Source organism: Haliotis rufescens, unplaced genomic scaffold, assembly GCF_023055435.1.
Source record: "Haliotis rufescens isolate VD_foot unplaced genomic scaffold, xgHalRufe1.0.p SCAF_11, whole genome shotgun sequence".
NCBI lineage: Eukaryota > Metazoa > Mollusca > Gastropoda > Lepetellida > Haliotidae > Haliotis > Haliotis rufescens.
In genome coordinates, this window is record NW_025963791.1 from 41061085 (window position 1) to 41085996 (window position 24912).

General features: G+C 40.8%; 2 protein-coding genes across 2 annotated transcripts; both read right to left on the reverse strand.

Annotated features, from left to right (window-relative positions):
- Positions 1-696: 696 nt before the first annotated feature.
- On the reverse strand, positions 697-13040 carry LOC124142303 (lysophospholipid acyltransferase 7-like). Its single transcript, XM_046510704.2, has 7 exons — positions 12795-13040; positions 11129-11255; positions 10079-10238; positions 8442-8593; positions 7744-7952; positions 6939-7121; positions 697-6351 (listed from the first exon to the last, which is right to left on the reverse strand). The coding sequence occupies exons 1-7, from the start codon at positions 13004-13006 to the stop codon at positions 6006-6008; spliced, it is 1389 nt and encodes a 462-aa protein (XP_046366660.2). The 5' UTR covers positions 13007-13040; the 3' UTR covers positions 697-6005.
- Positions 13041-16932: 3892 nt separating this feature from the next.
- LOC124142302 (enoyl-CoA delta isomerase 3-like) lies at positions 16933-24392 on the reverse strand. The gene is made up of 5 exons (XM_048392734.1): positions 24213-24392; positions 18928-19106; positions 18563-18698; positions 17315-17658; positions 16933-17228 (listed from the first exon to the last, which is right to left on the reverse strand). Exons 1-4 carry the CDS (start codon positions 24341-24343, stop codon positions 17406-17408), a joined length of 699 nt encoding a protein of 232 aa, XP_048248691.1. The 5' UTR covers positions 24344-24392; the 3' UTR covers positions 16933-17228; positions 17315-17405.
- Positions 24393-24912: the final 520 nt, after the last annotated feature.

Below are 24912 nucleotides of genomic sequence, written 5' to 3' on the forward strand. Positions count from 1 at the left end.
ACTATCACTGCCTCTCAGAAATCCATGTGCAGCCTGACCTGCTCGTGGTGGGGTATAAGGGATTTATTCCCCCACTGAGACATTTATATCCCCCCCCAGGGCGGGATACAGAGTAGTTTACCAAGGTCATGTGGACCAGTCAGATCTCATCATTCTGACATGGAGGTATGATAATCGTGCTGAATGTCTGTTGTCCTGTACAACAAGGATATGTATCTTCCGATATTTCACCCTGGACTCACAATGAGCTGAAGGTCAAGAGAGCAGCTGCCATGACCTGCCAGTCCATCAAGCCCCAAGGGTCCACTGCTAACATCTTCTCCTCTGACTGATTAAGCTGCCATGTTTCCTCCAAGAAAGAGGTAGCCATATTAAAAATGTCATACAGCCTACAAGTCTTAAATTCCTCTGGGGAACTTGATACAGGAACATAATGAATGACTCTTAGTACCCGCATGTCTCTTAGTACCGGCATGTATCATAGTACCGGCATGTATCATAGTACCGGCACGTATCATAGTACCGGCATGTATCTTAGTACCGGCACGTATCATAGTACCGGCATGTATCTTAGTACCGGCATGTATCTTAGTACCGGCATGTATCAAAGGCTATCATTGACACATGATCTTAGCACCATCCAGATGTAGGTTCCTAGAAACACTTAAGATATTTCAGAAGAAACAAGACCCCCTCTTTAAGTATGATGTCTTTTATTTCATTCAATGTGTATAGCAAAGAGAAAGGTATATAAATGACATATAGTTATTAACATTATGAAATTCAAATGAAAAATGAAATATTTGATTTGGGTGAAGGTCCACTGACATGGGTCATTTACAAGCCATTAAGCAGCGATCAAAGGTCACCCATGTGTGACAAACTTAAAATTCTTTTAAGTTTAATATAAACTGTAAAAGATATTACATGACATTTCAATTCATGTTAAATGCAGTCTGCGACTTTTAGCCACAAGTCTGTAGCCTGAGTCTAGTAAAGGTCTGTTTCAGTGAGCTCAGCTACTAATAGTCCATATAATAACACTAAATTCTACTGAAAATGATGCCAGAGGCCATTTTCGGGCTACTAGACACTGAAGTCTGGGGCACGGATTGTACCTGTAAGTAGAATCTTGAGATGCACTGTTCAGATGTACATAGAATATTATGTATGTGTACTTTACAATAAAACCATGCATGCTAGCACCTCCTTTTCCAGATAAATATTATGTCAACCATACTTTGACCTGTTTAGTCTAAGGCATGACATTTCTGAAAAATATGAGTCTTTGTTTGGCAAGATGTACAAGGAGGGAATCGTGGAGAAATGGAATTAAAAAATCCAATATATCCGAGGAGAAAAATGTCAAGCACTGCTTAAGGACAACATTCCACTTTTCAAAGATTGCTATATGACAGGTTGAGGAAGCATGGCAGTCTACTATCACCTGGATCTATTGGTACTGGACCCAGAACTCTATAGCTCAACCTTGACGTCTCAATGTACAAATACTCTACCTTCCTGAAAGATTTCACATTTTCCATGGAACATAATTTCAGGACAGTGAGTGAGTGAGTATGATTTTACGGCGCTTTTAGGAATATTCCAGCAATATCACAGCGGAAGACACCAGAAATGGGCTTCACACATTGCATCCATGTGGGTCTTCCGCGTAACAAGCAAACGCTTAACCACAAGGCTACCCCACTGCCCCTGATGTCAGCACACTTGATGAAATGGCATGTCTGCAGTATCGGGATATAAATGTACTTCTCATGTTCATATCTCTGTGCAATAAATAAATCATCTGCAACAGTGTCTATAGTATCGGTGCCTACATGTGTAATTCAATGAATTGACAGATATGACAGTGAAAGAAACCAAAAGGACGGCTCTGGTTGGCAGAGCTCTGGTCTGCTACTAACACTCACATACACATGCAAATCCAAAGTGCAGATTTGTTTGACACTGGCCTGAACAATAAAGACAAATAACACTGCACACTACCCACCAAACTCCACAATAAGCATTTATTATTGACGTTTTGTATATTCAAGCAAACTCTCAGCACCTGCTGAGAGAGCAATATTCCAGCTGTATGATGGCAGAGTGTAAACATGCATAGAAGGGCAAACTGGTGTGGTACATTTGTCGTCACTGGAGGCGGTGGGGTAGCCCAGTGGTCAAAGTGTTCGCCCGTCACACCGAAGCCCCAGTTTGATTCCCCACATGGGTACAGTGTGTGATTCCCATTCCTGGTGTCCCCTGCTGTGATATTGCAGGAATATTGCTTAGAAATAGTGGTGTAAAACCTTACTCACTCACTCGTCATAAACTGGACCAAAAGGGACACTTCAAGTAAACGAGTGGCAACAATTTATGAAAGCATTTGTAGTATCACCCCAAGGTAGTCCGTGACAAGCTATGACATCTTACTTACTGATCTTACTTAAGTCACTGATAACAGAGTAAATGTACACACTGTCTTGCAGCCTCAGGAATTAAACCTTATCTTCAGCATGTTTAGCAAGCACATACTAGTACGTCCCACAGCAAACCAGACTCCGACTCATCACACAGGCTCTATCATTCCCTAAATATTCAGGTACAGAAGTGAAAGTACTTGGTAGAACTATCACAATAACATATATGTGACTTTCGTCCTAAAGTCCTGGGGACCAGTCCATTTTCTGTTATCTGGGGGGGGGGGGTCATCAGGAAGGGATATTTAGCTGGACACAACCTAGGAGGAACCCCCAGTTCCAGGCCAACATCAAAACAACTTCATAGCAATATTACAATGTTTGATAATCAAATCAGCTAAATCAGCTTTCTTAAACATGACATGATATGATATTATGCAAAGTGTTCGCCTAGTCTAGTGTTAGAAGCAAATTGATATGAAGGATTATAATTTCAGAAGAGGAATGTAATAAAATACAAGTGTTTACAGTCGGAATGTTGGATGATAGCCAAAAACTATTTCTTAGACTTGGACAATCCTCAAAACAGATAAACAGGATAAGTAAGTGCTGCATCTTAAGGTGTCTCTCTCAACATGATGACAGTAAAGTGTTTATCTAGTCTAATGTTGATACCAAGGATTATTATTTCAGGGAAAGAATCGAAGTAATGCTACTCAAGGAATTTAAGACCAAGTTATCAAAGAATTTCGAAAAAGATTGAACAATCCATTAAAATCCTTTACGATGAAACAACTTCGTAACAATGAAAAAAAATGGCAAAATGAAAAATTTGTGTAAATAGTCCGAAGATAAAGAGAGGATTAATGATTTGTAAAATGGGTGATTAGGGGATAAAAGTACAATAGTGTGTCCTGGAGGAGTGTAACAATACATTGTAGTTTGGGTGGATTGCAACTAAGTGTCCCAGGATATATTGCAGTACTCTTTGACAAGTATTGCTATTTGGCCATACTTTCACAGCTACATATTCTTATGTTCTTTGAAGTTAATTCATTCCTTACCTAAAGTGAAACCTGCAGCCAATCTACCTATTGTTACGCTAGTCATGGCTGTGTGTGGCATTAAATGCTATATTATAGTTAATGTTTGGCAGTTTATCTGGTAGTCATATCTGTATTTCATATTGTTTTTATTATCTTTTAGAGACATTTGTATTTGGCAATGTATTGCAACCTTCATATTAATTATCACAAAAATCCTGATATACTTTGCAGGTGTATCATACACACACCTCATGTACTTGAAAACATTTCTTTTTGTCCACACAACACTTATTTTGTATTTCAATACACTGGCTATCAGTAAACTATCTGTAATTATAGTGTTGACAAGCACTGATAAGGGAATTATTACCAACTGAAAATTGACCTTTGCTACTAACTTGAAATCTTGTCATGATTACTGCAGGGCTTGTTCATGTGACTGAGATTATGTGTTGGAATTATGACACAATCAAGTACGTATCAAATATGGGTAAAATAGGTGAAAAGGTCTTACTTGTTAAACTTCAATCGAAAATCTTCAACTATGAGCAAGTCTGTGACCACAATGAAAGAGAATCAGCTAATATCAGAGGTTTTCTCTCATTCAAATCTTAGAAAACATCTAACATAGGATATTTTGTCGCATTTTAGCCATATCCATCATTCAAGTGTTTAAATTAACAAAGTCTATTCATTCACATGAACATGTGATAACTTTCATAAGAATTCTAAAGGTTTGCTCATTTCCTAGATTAAGCAGATCCTATCTCACACAGCATACCCTCCTTGTGTATGTTCAGGCAACATTATTTTAATTTTATGTTTCACAGTTTTATTCCAGCCTTTCCACACAAGGTTGGTCGAAATAAAAATTAAAATAAATAGCTATGTCAATCATTTATTTATTGATATAAAGTCATTCTACCATGGAGTTAAAACTGCAGCTGGCTTCTTGAATGACTGCCAGTGATGTAGATATAGAATTTATGTATAATGTTTTATGTTTTATAAGAGGGTCTATTTAACTAGCGGGAGACATAATAAAACTAAATATTTTTGTGCCTAATTTTTTTTTTCAGCTGCTTTTCAGTTGGGACGTAGGGCCTGTGAAACAAACATAAAAAATGTGTGACCTTAAGCTACAAGGAATACTGACGGCCCAACTACACCTACACAGGAAGCCAAACAAAAACAAGGCTTCAAAACAAATGTCAGTTATCTTAATTATCAGAAACACACGTAGAAGGGCTGAGATGCATGTACAGTCAGTGCATCAAGGAGTAAGTGCTGAGGCAGGACACATTAGGCAGTTCCTGTGTGGAGGCTTCGTAAGAATATATCAGTAACAAAGACGTGACTAGTATCAATGATAGCCATCATTGAAAGACATTTGACTGCTCAACTAGGAAACTTGTAACTTACCGGTATATGTCAGATCATATGATCAATTTATATAAATCCTTCAGTTGTCTGCATATGTTTATCCCATAGCCTGTTCAGGGGGACATAACTCAGTATTGACTAGTCAAACACAAAATGCTACCCAGAGCCAAATATTGTTCCAGAAAAATAAAAGGTCTCCATATTCATTTAGTTAAGATAGTGAAAACTCCAGATGCAACTGACAATGTTAAATTACATGAGGTCTTCATCTCCAAATGAACACAATGAACCAGAGGAAGCAACAATCACATACACGGAACATCTTTAAGTTCCCTTATTCTAGTTTCAAACTCTTCACATCATCACCACATATCGAAACACAGGATACCAAAACCGATTACCTAGGCCCTGTTCCACAATCACCCTTAACACTACGACTAAGTGTAGAATATGGTTAATAACCGGAAGATAATTTGGGCGTGGTCTCTTCACCTGCAATATGAAAAGAGTCAAACGTAGGACACAGTACGCCCAAATTGGCTTTAACTGAACACAAGAAACATGTTTGAAATGCTGCTCACGCATAAATGAATCTAGATGTATCCCAAAAGAATATTTAAAAAAATTAAAAACAAAAATATGGAAAGTATATATAAATATATATGTCAAAAAGGTGCCTATGGATAAAACATATTGAGTATTGTTCTGGACCATATTCTTCAAAACACTCTAACGTGTCAAAACATTGTACCTCTTTTTAAGAAACCAATCTTTTGATCAACAAAAAAAAAAAAAAATTGCCAAACATTACTTGCAATAATTTAAAAGATCTTCTTATACATATATAGTTCTTCAATGTATCCTGATGTCTTCATAACCTGGCAAAGTCTCATTAAGTACAACAATGTTTACTCCGAAATGTTTACTCCATAGTTTTCGTACCAAATTCAGAACATGTTATCATGTTACTATTAACAGGATAAAGAGAGAAAAGGTCATGTTCAAACTCCATTAATCACTGTCATTTTCTTCCCTGAGTTTTACAGTGGCCCTTTTAAACAATGTGTATTTTTGAATATCACGTGTTCAACTCTTTGGCATGTCATACTGGACCCATTCATTGGAATTACATATTCTCCCTGTTAATTCAAATCTAATCCTTCTTCACTTCACGTCTTGTCTTTTTCATAAAAACATTTCCAATAACCAAAAACAAAACAACCACAATATGTCCAGTAAAGTATATGGAACACCAGTAGTTTAGGGTGGAATTTAACCGCAGCAAGAGGAACCCCATGCACATGTAGTCAAACCCCCTCATCTTGAAGAACCAGCAACCCCAGTCAAACAGCTGCTGCTGCAGGGGGGAAGCATCTCGGCGGAATGTGTTGGACATGGCTGTTTCTGCCATGAGAATCGGTGGTACCGTCAGGAAGCTGAGGTAGTATCCAGGGTGGATGCCGTGCCAGAACGCACTCACGCCCATCGTGATCGACACCCTGCAAGGATCAGAATGTATAAGGTACAATCTAGCTTTGTTTACCTGTGTCAGTCATTTGGACATTCCTAACATCCAGATGCACGATCCTAACTGCTACTATCCCATCCCACAGGCTATGGGGGTTATAACAAAATATCAAACTGATATATTGATATCAAACTTATATACAGTACAGAGGAGTTTGAGCGTTTGACTGGCTGGTATATAACAGTAAATATAGTTCCTATAGGCCTTGAGACTGGCTGGTATATAACAGTAAATATAGTACCTGAACACCTTGAGATGGGCTGGTACATAACAGTATATAACAGTAAATATAATTAGTTTAAACATATTTTATTCTCATGTAAATATAATTACCTGTAGGCCTTGAGACTGACTGGTATATAACAGTAAATATAGTACCTAAAGGCCTTGAAACTGGCTGGTGTATAACAGTAAATATAGTACCTGTAGGCCTTGAGACTGGCTGGTGTATAACAGTAAATATAGTACCTGTAGGCCTTGAGACTGGCTGGTGTATAACAGTAAATATAGTACCTTTAGGCCTTGAGACTGGCTGGTGTATAACAGTAAATATAGTACCTGTAGGCCTTGAGATTGGCTGGGATGCGACGATGGATGTACGTAGCCAACCAGTACTGTACAGTCATGTTCCAGCTGCGAAGACCTTCCCTGGTTGTCGGCGCCAACTCACACCCCCAGATGTCCAGATTGTGCACAGACTGGAAGTTGTACTCAACAGACTTCTTATCAGATTCGTTCTGCCTGAAGTCACATAGAAAACTGCTATCATGAAACTTTCTGCAAAAGCTACAAGAACACTTTCTGTCATGTTTCAGCTTCAACAAACAACACGACAAGAAAACTAAGCTGAACAGAAAAACAACTTACAAAGTCATCTACATCAAAATCAATTGCAGACTCCTAGAAGATGTTATTACTCTTTATGCAATGGGATATTAAAAGGATAATATATATAATCTCTTGAGAAATGTGCTGTACTAAAAGTTTACACTTGTGTCTTCATACTTGCTTCAACAATGCTTACCCATACATGGTATAAATCATAATTAATATCATCTATGCGATAACTACGTGATAAATCGCAAAGAACAATGAAGAACGAAGCGTGGTTTATTCACGATAAAATATAATCTATCATAACATCATTTCTGGAGACTCCCACTCGTCGATTATTTCCTAAATACATGACATATGTAACAATTATACCTTGTTATATCCAGTGACAACCTAAATATACCCCAGTTACACCAACATTGGTTGTTTAAATTGTATAATGATTGTTCCATTTGGGGAATTGTACCAGACGTTTCTCCAAGATAACTGACACACTATCCAGCCTTTAGGGCCGACAGGTTACACGTACGTGTCTTCCAGGGCCTTGAGATCAGTAGGGCCTTGTCCACACTTGGGTTTGGACTTGACCGGGTATGCTCCGAGAGCTGATGTGATACACATGCACTCGGACAGCAGCCACGCGATGTACAGGCGGGTCCGGAAGATGATAAACATCGGCATCATGTAGAACAATCGAAACCAGAACGGTTGGTCAGAGAACTCATCCGTTTCTACATACTGTAAAAAATGCACACAAACAAATTAAAAAGAATTGACACACTGATAATAACTGTGAAAATGTGTACTTTATTTCAAAAACATTTTACTTCAAGTTATAGTCCATGAATGTAATAAACATCAAAATCATTTGGCTACATCGATCATATTACAGAGTAGTGAATGAGTGAGTGAGTATTGTTTTACGTGCAGTCTGCCATATTCAAACTATGGTGGCTTGCAAATAATCGAGTCCCGGTCAGGCAAACCAGCTTGACAGCTTACACAAGCCTGTATGTCATACAATCAGTCATTTCACACACTGTAACCATCACAAAGGGATTGTACGGCTACGACTGTCGTAAGTCTATGATAAAATATATCCTCATATTCCAGCTCTACAAAGAATTGAATACTGGCGACCATCTCTGGTTTGGAACCCAACAAGCGCAAGACAATGAATTTCACATTCTTTGTCACCATGGTTACCATCAGAAGGAACAGTCCTACCTGGATATTGAAATAGTGAGAGAAGGCCAGGAAGCACGCCAGAATGAGGGGGAGTGGTTTGACTTTCTCCCAGAACGGTGGACGAGTGGCAATGTGTTCTGTATTGGATTCCTCCAGCCAGTCCTGATAGGTACGGTACTTGTAGTACGGGCCTGCAACAACAGTAACAAGGTCACACGCAGATTAGTGACGGGGCAAAACTGCGCAAACAAGACTTATTTCACACTTCTTTAGCAGGGGAAAACTGTGAAAATATATTTCACTAAATTTCAAAAACAATTTAGTTCAAGTGAGTGAGTGAGTTGGGTTTAACGCTGCTTTTAACAGTATTCCAGTTATATCGCTGTGTGTCAGCTTAATGTGGGAGGAAAGCCCGAAGCGATGTAAGTCTCAGGCATTTACCACTTCGGTGAAACCCACGAGCACGGATATGGTGCTGACAAACCTAGGAACATAATCGTGGCGAACCGGGATTCAAACCCACAATCATAGGTTTCTGGGGTGCCCAAGGGATGCAACTCTGCACAGCGAATCGCGGCGCCTTAGACGACTGGGCCACCCTTGCCCCCCAGTTCAAGTAATAGTATATGAATGTCTTACTTATTACATACTACTTCAACAAGCCAGAGCAGATTGTATCAGTCAGCAAATTAGTTGTCCTCTTGGCCTGAGATGATCAAACCCCATTAGTAATTAACCTTAACGTTAAATTTGTAATTCAATTCATGACACATGAAAATTTGACACTTGACATGAAAGACATTCCATCATGAAAGAGAATCACAGCGGACCCACACATTCAGTAAACATGCAGCTATATTGATAATGGCTTCAGCAAACTCATATTCCTACCAAATAAAGTGAGTGAGTTGAGCTCAATGTCCCTTCTAACAGTAGTCATGGCTTGTCAGCTTAATGTGGGAGGAAGGTCAGAAGCGATGCAGGAGTGAGACGTTTACCACTTTTGAGGAACTCAAGAGCATGGGTATGGTGCTGACAAACCTAGAAACATAATCAGGGTATACCGGGATTTGAACCCACAATCATAGGTTTTGGGGATGTCAAAGGGATGCAACTCTGCACAGCGAATTTTGTTGCCTTTAACATTAGGGCCCCCCTCACCCCCATTATATACACATGTATCAGCTTGACCAGTGAATCCATTCGCATTCCAGTTATTATTCTCAACTCCCTGGGGAATAGACAACCCAACCTGCCTAGGGGCGCTGGAAGGTTTTTACATCCACCTCACAGTTTGGGTGCCCATTCCCTCCTTGGTGAACAGAGGCACATTTGAACTAAGTCACTTACCCAGGGTGACACCACAAGTTTTGACACTTGTGTTTCGGGTGTATGTACGTATTCGCGTTTCCACCATCTGGTCATATACCATCGGACGAGTGGGTTCCTTTGAGTGCACAGGTGTATGTACTGTACACTAGGGGTAGTGACAACACTGTAGAGACCTGTAAACATTGCTGGTGCCAAGGCTGAATAACGAACCAGTCACTAGCAAGATACTATCTCAGCACCTGGCGCTTGTTAGCCTGGCGCTATTGACCGCTTGCCCACTCACCATACACAATCAATCATAATGCACAAATACTCCATGAATGTTACACATGAGAAATAACAACCTGTCATCATTCCAATATAGCAGTAGGCATAGGAGAAGATGTCGGAGAAGCTTGGATCGATATGAACATATTTCTTTATGAGTCTCTTCTCCTCCTGTGTGGCATCCTCCTTGAACACAGCCATCCTGCTGTCATGGATCTCAAACGCTAGTCCAATCATCTGCAACAATAGCAGACAGGAGGACTTACAACAGTTACGATGGTAGAGAGTAGTTACCATGGTTACCCTTTGGCATCAGTTTCAGTAAGGTTAGGAGGAACAATGCTTTGTCTGAAGCGCCTTTTCTGTCTGAGACATTGTTATTAGTGCAATGTGTGAAATTGACAGCAGCCTGACCAAGTCACCCAGTCTGAACAAGTCACCAAGTCACCCGGTCTGACCAAGTCATCCAGTCTGACCAAGTCACCCAGTCTGACCAAGTCACCCAGTCTGACCAAGTCACCAAGTCACCCAGTCTGACCAAGTCACCAAGTCACCCAGTCTGACCAAGTCACCAAGTCACCCAGTCTGACCAAGTCACCAAGTCACCCAGTCTGACCAGCCGATTCATTATGTTGCTATTTGAGAAGCACAGGTTGCTGGTGACCTATTCCATGTAACCCAGAATTCCTACGTAGGTGTGACACTGATATGTGACTGTGTAATAATGGGTAATAATTATTTGGTAGATAAAGGCTAGAAAACCTGAACTGACAAAGTTGGATTTGAATGACAATTATGAGGTTGCTGATGTTACTAAGTTCTGGCTTCATAGCTAACATGTTAAAGTACTGAAAATATACAAAATGTCTTTAAGTTCAACAGATACAAAATTTGGCAAATTGTTTAGTCTGAATCAATGTACTGTAATCACATAGTATGTTCATTGTGTGACATAGTGACACACATGTTGTAGGTACAGCAATATGTCAGCCATACCCCGACTGGGTGACACCAGAAATGGACTTGACATATTGTACCCATGGTAACAATGTGGGGAATTGAAACTGATTCTGGAAATTGAAGCTACCCCACTGCCCCGATATCATGGAAGATAACTAAAGACAAACCCTTAAAGTCAGGAACAGTTGCACAGCATTAGAAAGAGGAGGTGGAGCAGGAATTCCCAGAAGATGAACTGTTCGGAATACTACCAGATATCCAAAATTCCAAATGAAGCAAGCAATATGACAGTTCCTGTAAAAAAGAAGATTTATTAATATCAGTCACATGTTACAGATTTATCATGGTTATTGATTCTAGAAACTATTATTATACCATTCTTATTATTCTACAATCAGGAATATTGCACTTCACCATGCACATTTTTTCGGATTTCAATTAGCGCCCCATGAAGGATAGAATTCTCATTGCTTGAAACAGAGCTAGGCTAACGCGTTTATCTAATTAGCCAACATGGGACCATGGGCGCTATCACAAGCAATTAGTACTCATTTACCAAGTACACACATAATCATTAACCTTTATGTGTCCTGTTACACTATAGCCATTTCTCGAATAAAACTTGATAAAACTGCATGAATATACCTCATTGGATACATTTCTTAAAAGAGATAGCTAAGTTATACCCTAAATCACAACTCACCCTAAGGATCGTGAAGGGGTGTTTGATCAGAAAGGGGATCCATATACTAAGGGTAGAGTTGGGGTAACCTGTAAGAGGCATCTAACGTGGTTGGGTGGTCAGGCTCGCTGACTTGGTTGATGCATGTCATCATATCCTAATTGCATGGATTGATGCTCGTGATATCAATCACAGGCTTGTCTAGTTATTTACAGACCACCGTCATATGACTGGAATATTGCTGAGTGCGGCATTAAACAACAAACAACTTCCCTAACCCGAACACAATTAAACCAAGGATCAAAGAGGTAGCGAGTTCACTGAAGTGTGAGGCAGTCAACAACCTGTCTCAGCCAATTATTGTCCATTAAACTGAATTGTTGCCAAATAATTAATCATTTCATTTGATAAAATAGGACATGAAATATATATGCTTACCGTATTGGACGTAATAAGCGCCCAGGGCGCTCTCAAAATTAGAAACAGGGGGCTCTTATTAGAATATTATATAAGTAAAAAAAACAGAGTTAAAGATAAATTTCGTGGTTTATGCTGACAGCCTGAAATGTTTATGTACGACAGATATATTTTTCCAGAATTTAATTGCCCATAATTAAGTGTGCATATAACACATGAATGCATATTGTACGCGAATAAATAAGTCTTGTGTACATTGATCAATCAGAAGGGGTGCTAATTAGGATTGTTCACTGGCCAATATATTAGCAAATATCGCCGTGGGCGCTTATTAGAGCGGGGCGCTTATTACGTCGAATACGGTATATGGAATCAAAAAGCATGAATCTGAGAGGGTGTGGTGAGTAGTGGGATGCGTGGAGGGAGGTCATGACACGACACAGGGTATCGAAACACAATGGTGACATGTCTGTGGTTGACGTTATAATTCATTTGTTCATCGTTATCTATTGATATGTCACTCAAGCCGTATATCCTTATTCATTGATCCCCGATGGTCAGCTGGACCAGCTGATAAGACTGAATGACGGATACGGAGCTCCACGAATCCAGTGACATCACCACATCGACTGTGTGTATAAACATCAACACAGAACATTAACATATTACAGTACACAGACGCGGGCAGATCTAATTAATGTCCGTGCTGCAACATCGGCGCAATATCAACTTACCGGTGAGGCACACATTTCAGGACCACACAAGTTCCAATAACGGTGATAATTGAGTGAAAAACGTGCAAGTGGCATATAAGCAGGATCGTACAAAATCCGGCTATGGTAGATACGGTTTGTCTAGTATCAACCCCTTTAAGATTCTTGGTATACAATCCAAACGCGACCGAAAATACCAAGAGGACTCCGTAGACTGTATCATCAGACACCATTTTCTCTAATTTCCGCTTCTAACTCTGAACACTGCCAAAAGAGACACTACACAACGACAGCACTAGTATCGCTGTGAGGAAAATGACAGCCGTATCGAAGCTCCTTTCATAGAAGTTAGGGCTTCGCAATGCTAGGAGAACACGAGTTGCTGCGATAGGATGGTCTCTTGACGTCACAATACATTTCATGTGGCGTAGGTGTCCGCGTGTTTGTACCCCTATGCAAATAAAGAAGATAGAATGAATGTCAAATTGCATTACTCAAGACGATACTAAGACAAAGAGAATATTTATTAACCATTTTACTACATAAATTCGGTTTAACATTTTACCAATAGTAATTAAAGTGTTACAGTGTACTAGACTAGTTTGTGGATGACATGTATGTGTCTCCTGCTTTGGGTGGATATTAACCGAGTCATGTAGTAGCAGCTAGCTAGCTTTGAATGTTTATAGTTTGTGTCATTAGTTTCTAGATAAATAACAGACAATTATCATTTCGTTATTTTCCCACTCTTTACATGCAAGGGACAGATGGTTGTAAAGAATTATGTAGATATGTGTAAAGGGCGTTCATTATATCAACGGGAAAGCTATGCCAATGCATTTTAAAATAATTTAGTTTCTACATCCGAGATGGCTTTTCTCTTAGGCATGTTCTGAAAAGAAACGTTTGCATTCAACTGATTAAATTGAAATAGGTTGACAAATATAACCTTTCTCCAGAAGTGTAATCCAGAATTGGGTTTCGAACACTTCCATAGCGTCTTGTGTATAGGTTCCGAACGCGTCGTCACCAAGACACCGTGAAAGTTGGGATGTCGGCGCACAGGAGATCTCTTTCCAGATATCACATTCTTTCATTCTTACATTCTTTCACATAAAACATAAACAAGAAAACCACAAGGTTTTTTAGGTTCTTGTACAAAGCTAGAAAGCTTTAAGCTTTTACCTAAGAGGGTTATGATAAATGGTGATACAATGATTATCAGCAAGATTTCTCATTAATTACTGGGACAGCATTTTCGGGAGATCCTCGCAGATAAAACCTTTTCGGATAGCCTAAACTCAAGCCTGTATGCATGACTGCAGCAATGTGACTGGACTGTTCGGACCAGCGATGAGGTCTCATACCGCATGTGCAGCCACGGTTCTGTGCTGCACGGACATTCAGACCCTGCGCCATGAACCGTGACAGAAAGCAGAAGCAACCTTTTCACTTGTGGACAGACCCGCGAAGAGCTCTACATCAGCAACCCATGCTTGTCTCAAGAGGCGACTAACGGGACCGGGTGGTCAGGCTCGTTGACTTGGTTGATGCATGTCATCGTATCCCAATTGCGTGGGTCGATGCTCATGATATCAATCACTGGGTTGTCTGGTCTAGTCTCGTCTATTTACAGACCGCTGTCATATGGGTGGAACATTGCTGAGTGCGATGTTAAACAACAAACAACTCCATCTATACTGAACCGCAATAGAAACGTCACCATGGATAGATATATGAGAAACCTTATTTGTCCAAACACTGTAAACATACTTTGAGACATATCAAAAAGATGAAACTGATCATCAAGGTTGAAATTAAAGTGTCAAATGTTCTTAAAGTGAAACACAACATTAGTCTCTGAGAAAATGTCATCACAAGTCAGTATCTCGTGTGTCCGCCATGTGCATTGATGACTGCCGTGCAACGTCGAAACATGGAATGGATAAGGCGGTTGATGAAGGCCCTAGGCACTTGAGCCCACACTCTGAGGAACGCCTGACGCAGTTCAGCTGCAGTTGTCGGCCTTTGTCGGACGTCACTCAGCCGTCTTTGAATCTTGTCCCACAAGTCTTATGGGATTTAAATCGGGACTGAGGGCAGGCCACTGCATGGTTCTGATGCCATTCTGCTAGGGGAAGTCTCTTGTTGCTCTCGCGGTGTGGGCACGGGCGTTATCATACTGAAACCCGTGGTTGCGGCGACGTGCCAAATGAGGTATGGCGTGTGGTCTCAAGACTTGATCAATGTACCGAGCTGCTGTGACACTATTGCCTCTCCCTGGACCGATGTTCTGGAAGACCACAGGGCCGACCCTCTGTGCAAGACCAATTCCACCCGACACCATGATGCTCGGACCACCCCACGAGTCTCTCTCAACAACACAAGCATCCGAATAACGGCTGTTTGTCCAGCTTGCAATCGTCCAAGGGCTTGGTGTCGCTGATTCCTTGTCAATCTTGGCATGTGGTAGCAATTCAATAACGAATGAATGTTATCCGATCTGGGTGAATTTTTATAGGGCAAGAAATGGGGGAACGCATGTGCATTTCAATTTGCACGGAACTCACGTGCATCGGGTTACCATGGCCGTTGCCGTGATGCGTTTAGGCGATCAGTTTTATTGTCATCTGCTTTGTTTTTTATCATCAAAATTTTCCGGACAAGATAATGTTCGATATTAGAAACTTTGCCAAACATTACCAAGATATTTAAATGACAACTTTTCATGCAATGTAGTTTGAGGTGACGTTTCTTTTGCGGTTCAGTATATAAGCCTATATATTGCTGGTCTTAAACACTGATTTGGTATTGAGATTAAATATTCAACTTCATCAAGTTCAGCTGCAAAACCAGACATTTTTTAATTCAGAATTAAGATCCTGATTTTTTAAAATGAAGCAACAAGCAACAATGAAAAAACGCTCATTTCGACGGTGAAGAAGAAATCGTGATTCATCGCTAAACCACACTCGTCTCCAGTTTCTCAAATTCCAAGGCTGTAAGGTATGGCACCAACGCAAGCGTCGCTGTCGATGGACCTGTTGCAAAACAGGGACGATAACTGGTCTTCTGGGTCGGATTCCAGCCTCGCGGAGATGGTTCCTGACAGTCTGGTCCGATATCCTCCTTAAACCAGGGATGCGTCCTGCAGTCTCCGTAGCTCTGGCATTGCGATGACGTAGGTGGAACAGTCGAATGTAGCGATCCTGTGCAGGGGTGGCAACTCTTGGTCGGCCGGCTCTCGGACGGTCTGCAGTAGAATTGAACTGTGTGTATCGGTCGCAAATGGTGCTCTGGTGGACGTTGAAGTGGCGTGCAACGGAAGACTGCGATTGCCCTCTTTGGATATGTCCTATGGCGATGTTCCGATCGGCAGCGCTGAGTCTCGGTATTTTCGAAATTGAAAAATGTTGACAATTGAATGACAAATTATTGGCTTATGCTTGCCTTTTTATAGCCACTACCACGAGTTACGAATGCCATAACTTGCACGTGCACATTTGCTTTACTGTTTTCCTCCATGACATTTTTTAACAAGTGTAAAAACAATGCTGTTTAAGACATTGCAAATCGACAATGGCTGCGTTTTCAGGCCACCAACATTTTCCAATAACATATATCCAATGTATATGCCGGATTTTTTGTGTAGTCAGGTTCAATGAACTACATACCACCTCTGCATTTCCCTTTTTGAAGAGTGTATATCAAAGCGACAAGACAATGTTATTGTATCGGTTCTTCAAAATTTGTTACCACATTTTCAAAATGCAAGAACAGATTGTCAACATCTTTTTCTTTAAACATTTTAGTAACGTCATAGGACGTTTGATCATTTTGAGAGGAATTATTTCTGTACGGCACGGAGGCTTGTTAATATTCATTTCATTAAGGTATGTGTCATTTCTAGTAGCAATCAAAATTATATCGCCGCATGCTCCTCACGTTTTGACGAACAAATTGTCAAGTTCTTACGCACTTTTATGGGAATTTGAGAAGACCCCAACCCTAAGGAATGCTTCACAACCTCGTGTTTTGGTCTAAACCTATGGTGCGTCGGTTATCATGCGTGTCTGTTCTGTTCTATCATGTTGTTGATAATGTCTGGATATAATCTCCAATCTTGACTTTAAGAAAAAAACATAAATGCTAATTCCTTGCTTGATTGCGATTTATTTCAGACATCAACAATCCAGTTGATAAAGACAAATTATGATCTTAATACATACATATGTAACATATGGACTATATTGTGAGCCACATCACTCCCCGTAATTATAGTACCAGTCCTGGCGTAGGGATACGGCACCAACCATACCATTTGTACCAGCATCTGTAGCCGACACATTGTCTCCAGTTTTAGGTGCAAGGATTGCCGCATACCTCCCATGCTGAGTCAGGACACACGTAGAAACATAACATAAACGTATAAACGTATATCCCTACCTAAACCTACCTATTGACACACGCACGCACGCACGCACGCACGCACGCACGCACGCAAGCACACCCACCACCCACACGCACGCAAGCACGCCCACCCACACCCATAGAAACATACATGCCTACCTAGTCACACGCACGCACGTACGCACGCACGCACGCACGCACAAGGGAAATATACTTCTGTGTTTACAATCGAGGCCTTCTTATGGCTACTTTATCTTTCAGTGAACTGTACAGGTCCGCTTTAAACTGCGTCAGCGTCTCGCGGTCATACGGTTGACGCCCTAGGGTTTTCTTCGCCACAGTCACAGCTTCCTGCATCATCGTCTCGGGGGCGGTAGCGACGTCGATGATGCCGTACCTAGCCGCCTCCTCAGCAGTGAACCTTGCGCCCAGAACTACCGCCTGTAACTGTGCTGATCCATTTGGAACCTTGCACCTACAAAAAAACACGTGGAGCCAAATTCACTTGGATAAGCCATGTCTTACATCAAACTAGGGCACAGTTAAGTTTGTTTTGACTAATATGGGAATAACGATACGGTTTTGTTATTGTGTCGACATTTATCTCAGTCAAATGGGTTGAGGTGATGTCACATGGAGACGTGCATGCATGTGTGCGTGATACGTGCTTGTGGCTGCTTGGATTAGTCAGGAACAATGCCTGTTTGATAGTGCTAGCCTGCTGAGATATCATGTCACAGTTAAACATGGATATCCAACTCCGACACAGCATACAGGCCCGGAACCTTCCTTCACCCCCACAATGTCAAGCGCTAGGCAGGGTAACCACATTCAAATGGACACTCTACTACACGTAACTAGTTATTATACACATGGCGTCCTCGGTATCAGTTCACTGATAGGATCTTGTAAGAAAACACGTCTCATTCAAGATTTTTGTGTACCTCGGGACTTTTTAGGATCCTGTGGCACTGTCAAACGGTGCACTGAGAATCCAGTATTGGAGGTTTGCATGATCTAACAAAGGCTCCGTGCAACAACGAAGTAATCTATCATCCAAAGCAATATGGCAGATGTCCTCTTCTTGGGCGCATGGCTCGTCCAATCGTAGTAATGATTGCGGTTGTGGAGTTAGCCGAGTGGTTTCTGGGATTGTTCTGTATTCCAATGTGCTGCAATTCTCCATGCAGGGAGGGACCACGTGTCAAGTTCCATTGTGAGCAGCCTTGTGGCTAATGGAAGGGCAGGACATGCCAACCCGTTTCGCGAAAACCTGGCGTCATCATTTTCAGTGACTCATTCATAAGAATTTGTCGGTGGAATTCATAATAATTTGTCAGTGGAATCGGTTTCTGGCGTTGACGTTCTTTTTATTATACCTTAAAATTTCCATAAGAAAATCCGAGAATCTTAACTTGATGAAAATCTCGTTCCAGCTGATCCAGCCTTGACCTTTCCTCATCACCCGGAAGTCGTGTGACATAGCCAGAAACCCACCGCCTGCAAACGCGTGACCTACAAACAGAAGTGACGCTGTCATTCACTTAGACCCCACACCTCGTCCCGAAAATTTTCATGTTAGCATATCCATACTTGTCAGGTTAAGAGATAAACTTAAATAGAAACGCATTATAAAGATTCCTAGGAGAGCTACAACCAGTCAACCCATTTTTTCAACGTGTAATGGCTGAAATAACGTCAGATTTTAACATACTCATTTTAACATGCAAAGTAATGGTTTTACCATTGATGGCGGCAACTGTTGGCATAGGAAATGTCACGACTCTGTAGAGGAACCCCTGGATCCTGGTCATCCATTTTGATAACCCACTTCCGTCTAAAGACATCATGTACTCAAGGTCAAGGCCATTACTAAAGAATCGTCCATTCCCCGTGGTTATCAGGGCTCGACACGTCGGATTCCTGCAACAGAACATAGTCGACGTGATATATATTATTTATTAAATAATGGTTAATTTTTATACGGTTTGCAAAACACAAAGGAAAAGATGGTAACTTCATTTTGACGATTGTGAGGATGTGCTGAACTGTGTCGTCTTGACAAGTGGTGACTAGTTTTTCACCAAGTTTTCAACGGTACGTTATTGCCAGATTAAAAGGACGGACCCAACATTGTTAAAAGGGAGAGGTCCATAATATAAATATCCTCTCTCAGATAAATGTACTGCCTACAACATATTACATTTGGTTTTCATAAGGGTGGGGAAGGGGGGTCTGGGGGTGGGGGTCGTTTTTTGTTAAAACAACAGGCAGACTTTGATTGAAATAAGCACATTTTGAACATCTTTTAGTTTGAACACAGTTGTTATCATTTGATGAGCAATTCTATACGTAATCATATTTGAGGAAACGTTGAGGCCGTTCTGGTGAATCAGTTGTTTTGGTGCTGTTCTGTTTTGATGGATAGACCGGAAAATCGCGAATGATTAACGGCGGATGCGGAGTTGCCTCCCATTCGGCCATGACCCGACCGATTTCTCTGCTGCTTGACACCAGGTCTCTTAAACCCCATTCACATGGACACTTTTACTCACGTGAGTATATATACTTACATAAGTAAATTTACTTATGGTGGCATGTGAACGCATTTGCTTACGTGAGTAAATATACTCCAGGAGTAAAGAGACATGAGTAAAAGTATAATTGCTACACTTGATGAGGTCTAGTAAAAGTATATTTACTCATAAGTATAAATGCTCCTGGAGTATCTCTGGTCATGTGAACAGATTCTCTTTTTGCTTACGTAAGAATATTAAATCAAGATACTGATAATCATTAAGAATTCCGAATGAAGACCCTGGCATCATGAACTTTCACGTCAGTGATTATGTACTGATGGTCACACCACGCCTGTTGGAGAATAGAATAAAATCCTTTCCTATTGAGGTAGTCACCGTGAGCTAGTGAAGGTGCAATTATGGGGATATGGGTTCCATCAATTGCCCCTGCACAGTTTGGGAATCCCCATGTCTCCTGGAAGCCATTAAAGACAACCTTTAATTCGTCATCTACTGGAAGCTTCACACATTTTGACAACAATGTTCTAAACTTCGCAGAGGAGGCAAGCCAGTAAATTGTTATGGCCACCTTGGGATCCAGCTCCAATGGTTCCCTCACATACATTTCTTGTGCAGGAAAATACGGCCGTAGTTCCTTGCAAAGAACATAAAATGTTTCGCGTGTCATGCGAAAGTTATCGATCCACAGTTTATCATCAAATGATCGTTTGACGACATTGTTCCACCAGTGTTGAGAACGTTCTCTCTTCCACAGTTCTCTTTCCTGGCATAATCCTAAGACTAATCCCATACTATGAAAGTATGGAAAGTCTCTCTTTCGCCTCTGGTTGACTATCTTCGACAGCGATATGGCCTCAAATGATATAAGTCCACAATTTATTTATGAAATGATGTTTACTTCTGCTTTGCATAAACTTCATGTGAACACAGAGTGTGGCAACTCGTGTACCTAACATATCACTAGAACAATGGGTCGATCATTTTAAAGATGTGTTTAACAATTCAACAGATTAAGATATGGTTATCACCGATCCGACTATTAATGATAGTCTTGATGATATGAGTTGCTATACTCACACGCAAAAGAAACGCAAGTGGTTTTAAGCAAATAGGTAACAAACACGGAACCATAAATTGATACGAGTTTTAGCATGTAGTGAAGCTTGATGGTGTTATCAATATTTTTGGTTGCATTTTGGAAGCCCCGAGTAAAAACGCAACATAAAAAACAAATCGCCAAAACGCACCAACGCAATATGTGGGTATGATGCACCCATTTCTCGCTAAATCGAAAATGCACAAACTGTCGTGGATTCTTGGACCTACCACTCCTTGGTCAACAATGCCACGCCTAATTCAAATTCAGAGAAACCAGGCTATCGGCCGTTTGGAAGCTGGAGAGTCTGTCCAAGATGTTGCCCGTCATTTCAACGTTAACATAACCACAATTTACCGTCTCCTGCATCGATACAATGCTACACAGACCACAGATGACCTCCCTCGGACAAGATCGGCAGATTACCCGTCAACACCAGCAACATCCGTTCCTAACTGCAAGTGAAACAACCTCAGATGTCAGCACGTCGTCCTGTTCTCCAACCACGGCATCGACAAGCACGACTTCGGTGGGCACAGGGTCATCGCAATTGGCGTCATCGTGAGTGGAGGAGTGTCATCTTCTCTGATGAAAGTCGCTTTTGTGTCTCCCATGCAGACGGAAGAGTCAGAATTTGGCGGCGTCGAGGTGATCGTTTCGCTGACAGAAACTTTGTGGAATGGGATCCATGGGGTGGACCTAGCGTCATGATATGGGCAGGGATTGGACTTAATGCGACACTTGGACCCATGTGCTTTCTAAATGTTGGTCAAGGTCGGGGACACAGCGTCTCTGCTCAGCGGTATATCGACTAAGTGATCAGACCCCACGTTATTCCATTTTTTCCACAACATCAACAACACATTTTCCAGCAGGACAACGCTCGTCCTCATGTTGCCAGAGCTACCATGGCCTTTCTGCAACAACACAACATTCGTGTTCTACCGTGGCCAGCCCTCAGCCCTGATCTGAACCCCATCGAACACTTGTGGGATGAGGTTCAAAGGCGTCTGCACGATGTGCGCCCAGTCCCTGCAACTGTCGATGAACTACGCACAGCTGCTCTGGCTGTGTTCAGGATGATCCCTAGGGCCTTCACAAATCGTCTGATCCACTCAATGTACAGGAGATGTGTGGCAGTGATCAATGCTAATGGTGGTCACACCAGGCATTGACTGACATTTTGGGTATTGACCCGAAACTATGTAAGCCCTTAACATTTGAAAAATACTATTATTATGTCATCTGCCTTTTAATCCATTAAACTGTCTTCAGTCAAATATTTGTCAATCTTGCCATATTTCTATTTCTTGTCTTTACTGTTGAAAATAAATAACATGTATACTGCATACTCGACTTGCGTTCGGGAATTATTGTTCCGATACATAAGCAAGGAGACATCCATTCCCCATCCAACTATAGGGGTATATCAGTCCTTAGTGCACTTAGTAAGTTGTATGTTTCTATTTTGAACAGAAGGGTCACGTCTTGTCGTGAGGTCTATGGTAAAATTGCAGAGTCCCAGGCTGGTTTTTGTCATGATTACTCCACCATAGATAATATCTTAATATTACAGTGTATTGTCCAGAGATATATCAGTAAGCGTAAGGGTAGGGTATATGGTTTGTTTGTCGATTTTACAAAAGCCTTCGACAGTGTAAACCGGATGAAATTATGGTCAGTACTAGTCAATAAAGGTGTATCTGGCAAAAGGATAAAAGCTATACAGTCTATTTGTACAGCTGTTAAGGCCAGTGTTAAATTTAAACATTCATTTTCTGAAATGTTTCAGTGTCCAATAGGAGTACGTCAGGGTTGTGTGTTAAGCCCCCTTTTATCCTCGATGTTCATTAACGAACTAGCTGCTGAAGTTGAACAGCATTCTGGACCAGGAATACAACTTCATCCTGATATTACAGAGATATTCCTGTTATTATTTGCAGACGATATTATTTTAATCGCAGATACTATAGGTGGAATTCAGAAGCGTATTGATGTTCTAGAAAAGTATTGTAATGATTATGATCTAGATGTCAATTTGGATAAAACCAAAGTGGTTGTTTTTAAGAAAGGTGGAGTGTTGTCAAGAAAAGATATTTGGTACTATAAAGGTCTAAAGTTGGAGTGTGTGTCTCCCTATAAATATTTGGGCGTTACTTTTACGAGAAGCCTGTCCTGGTCAAGTCATTTCTCTAATGCTGGTTTACAGGGGAAAAAGCATTGTTTGGAATTTTAAAGTCATTGATAAAATTACATCCTCTTCGACATGACTTATAATTTATTTGATATGAAAATAGTCCTTATTTTGGTTTATGATTCCGAAGTCTGGGGTCTACACCAGAATGATGAAATGGAAACTATACATACAGTGGCATGCAAGCGCTTTCTAGGTGTCAAATCGTCAACACCCAACAACATGGTTCGAGGTGAATGTAGGCGTATCCATTATATCTTTATGCATACAAAAGAGTTGTTGGTTATTGGATAAGGTTATTGAGTATGTCCGATTGTCGCTTTCCAAAGAAATGTTATTATATGATGCTGCAGGCAGAAAGTAATGTTAAAATTAATTGGGTCTCAAAATGTAAATCTTTATTGTTCGGTTTGGGTTTTGGCTCTGTATGGGAAAACCAGTGTATAAGTCATTCTCATTCGTTTTTGACAGAATTTATGTCGCTTCTGAAATGTAGTTATGAACAGGATTGGCATAGTCTTCTGGAAAAGTGTAGTAAATCTTTCTCTTATTCTCTATTCCAGGTATCGTTTGGTACAGAGTTGTATCTTAGTTGTGTGACCGTCAGTAAATTGAGAGTGGCGCTAGCTCGGTTTAGATGTTTTTCGCATCAGCTGTGTGTTGAAACTGGGAGATACGCTGATATCCCACGTAACAGAAGACTATGTTGTGGTTGTAATGCTGGGTATGTGGAGGACGAGTATCACTTTTTGTTGGTTTGCTCCGGTTATAACAAGCTACGCGTGGATCACTTACCACAAAAATATTGTGAATATCCGACCAAACAAAAAATTAATAGCATTATGTCTACAACTGATTGTAAATTAATTGAACGTCTAGCTATCTATATCTATCAAGCGATGTCCCTTCGTAGTACAGTATTGTCACAACAATAACAGCTGTGTACATCACGTCCATTGTAATACAAATGTAACTATGGGCCCAGTCGATGGCCTACACTTACGAAAATAAACCGAATTGAATTGAATATAGATATGGAACATAATATCACTAAGGCAACAATTCGGTTACCGGGAGACACTGTCATGAAAAGATAACGACGGTCAATACAAAACATTATTGTAGTCAGGATTTATAAATGCGATCGGTTATATTCAACTAAAAACATTACTATACAGTATGCACGACACTCAACATACCTCTCAACGGTATCAAGAGCAGCACAGAAAGCGTCAATGAATTCCGGATTAAAACGTTTATGCTCTCCCTTCATGTGGATAATTGCAATGTTTTCTGGAGTAAACTCCACTTCGATCAGCGAGCCAGACATTGCGGACCCAGACTTTGAGCTCTCGTCCTCGACTGTGAACGAGATCACGCGCTTCTGTTGATCTACTCATGGGGTCACGTGAGGTGCAACAATACAAAGCGTAAACAAATGTTTAAAGATGTGTGTATAAGTGGAAAGAATTGTCATCACTGTATTATAGATTTCTTGAAACTTGTGCACAAAAGTCAATGCAATAAAGCCGTTATAAATGGGATACATTGTTAACACCTAAATACCCATGTTCTGGCGATTCACCGTTGGCGAAGAATGTGTGAGTGAGAGAGAGGGCCGGGTTCAGTCATTTATCCACGGGGTATATTGCTTGGTGAGGTCAAGCTGTATGGGGATATCGCTACGGTGGAATTACATCACAATGCAGACCATCGGTTACCATCCGACGTCACAACTAAATAACATCACTAATCTACCAGCCACTGAAACTGGTTAGCTGTACGTTTTACATTAATGACTGGGGTATCACCGTTACAAGCTTTAAGAAGTTGGAAGTATTAACTAATAAATTGATAAATAGAATCTCATCCACGTGTCTTTTGACATCAAATATTTCG

What these genes read in the sequence shown, in the direction of transcription:
- LOC124142303 (XM_046510704.2), bottom strand. Translation starts at nt 13,006, where the DNA reads ATGGTGTCTGATGATACAGTCTACGGAGTCCTCTTGGTATTTTCGGTC. An exon ending in AACTGTTCCTGACTTTAAGG is followed by an intron (nt 10,239 to 11,128) that starts GTTTGTCTTTAG and finishes CTATTGTTGCAG; the next exon opens with ATGATTGGACTAGCGTTTGA. An exon ending in GCCAATCTCAAGGCCTACAG is followed by an intron (nt 6,352 to 6,938) that starts GTACTATATTTA and finishes TGATCCTTGCAG; the next exon opens with GGTGTCGATCACGATGGGCG.
- LOC124142302 (XM_048392734.1), bottom strand. Translation starts at nt 24,343, where the DNA reads ATGTCTGGCTCGCTGATCGAAGTGGAGTTTACTCCAGAAAACATTGCA. An exon ending in AACAGTTGCCGCCATCAATG is followed by an intron (nt 18,699 to 18,927) that starts GTAAAACCATTA and finishes TTCTGTTTGTAG; the next exon opens with GTCACGCGTTTGCAGGCGGT. An exon ending in TTTCTTATGGAAATTTTAAG is followed by an intron (nt 17,659 to 18,562) that starts GTATAATAAAAA and finishes GTTTTTTTGTAG; the next exon opens with GTGCAAGGTTCCAAATGGAT.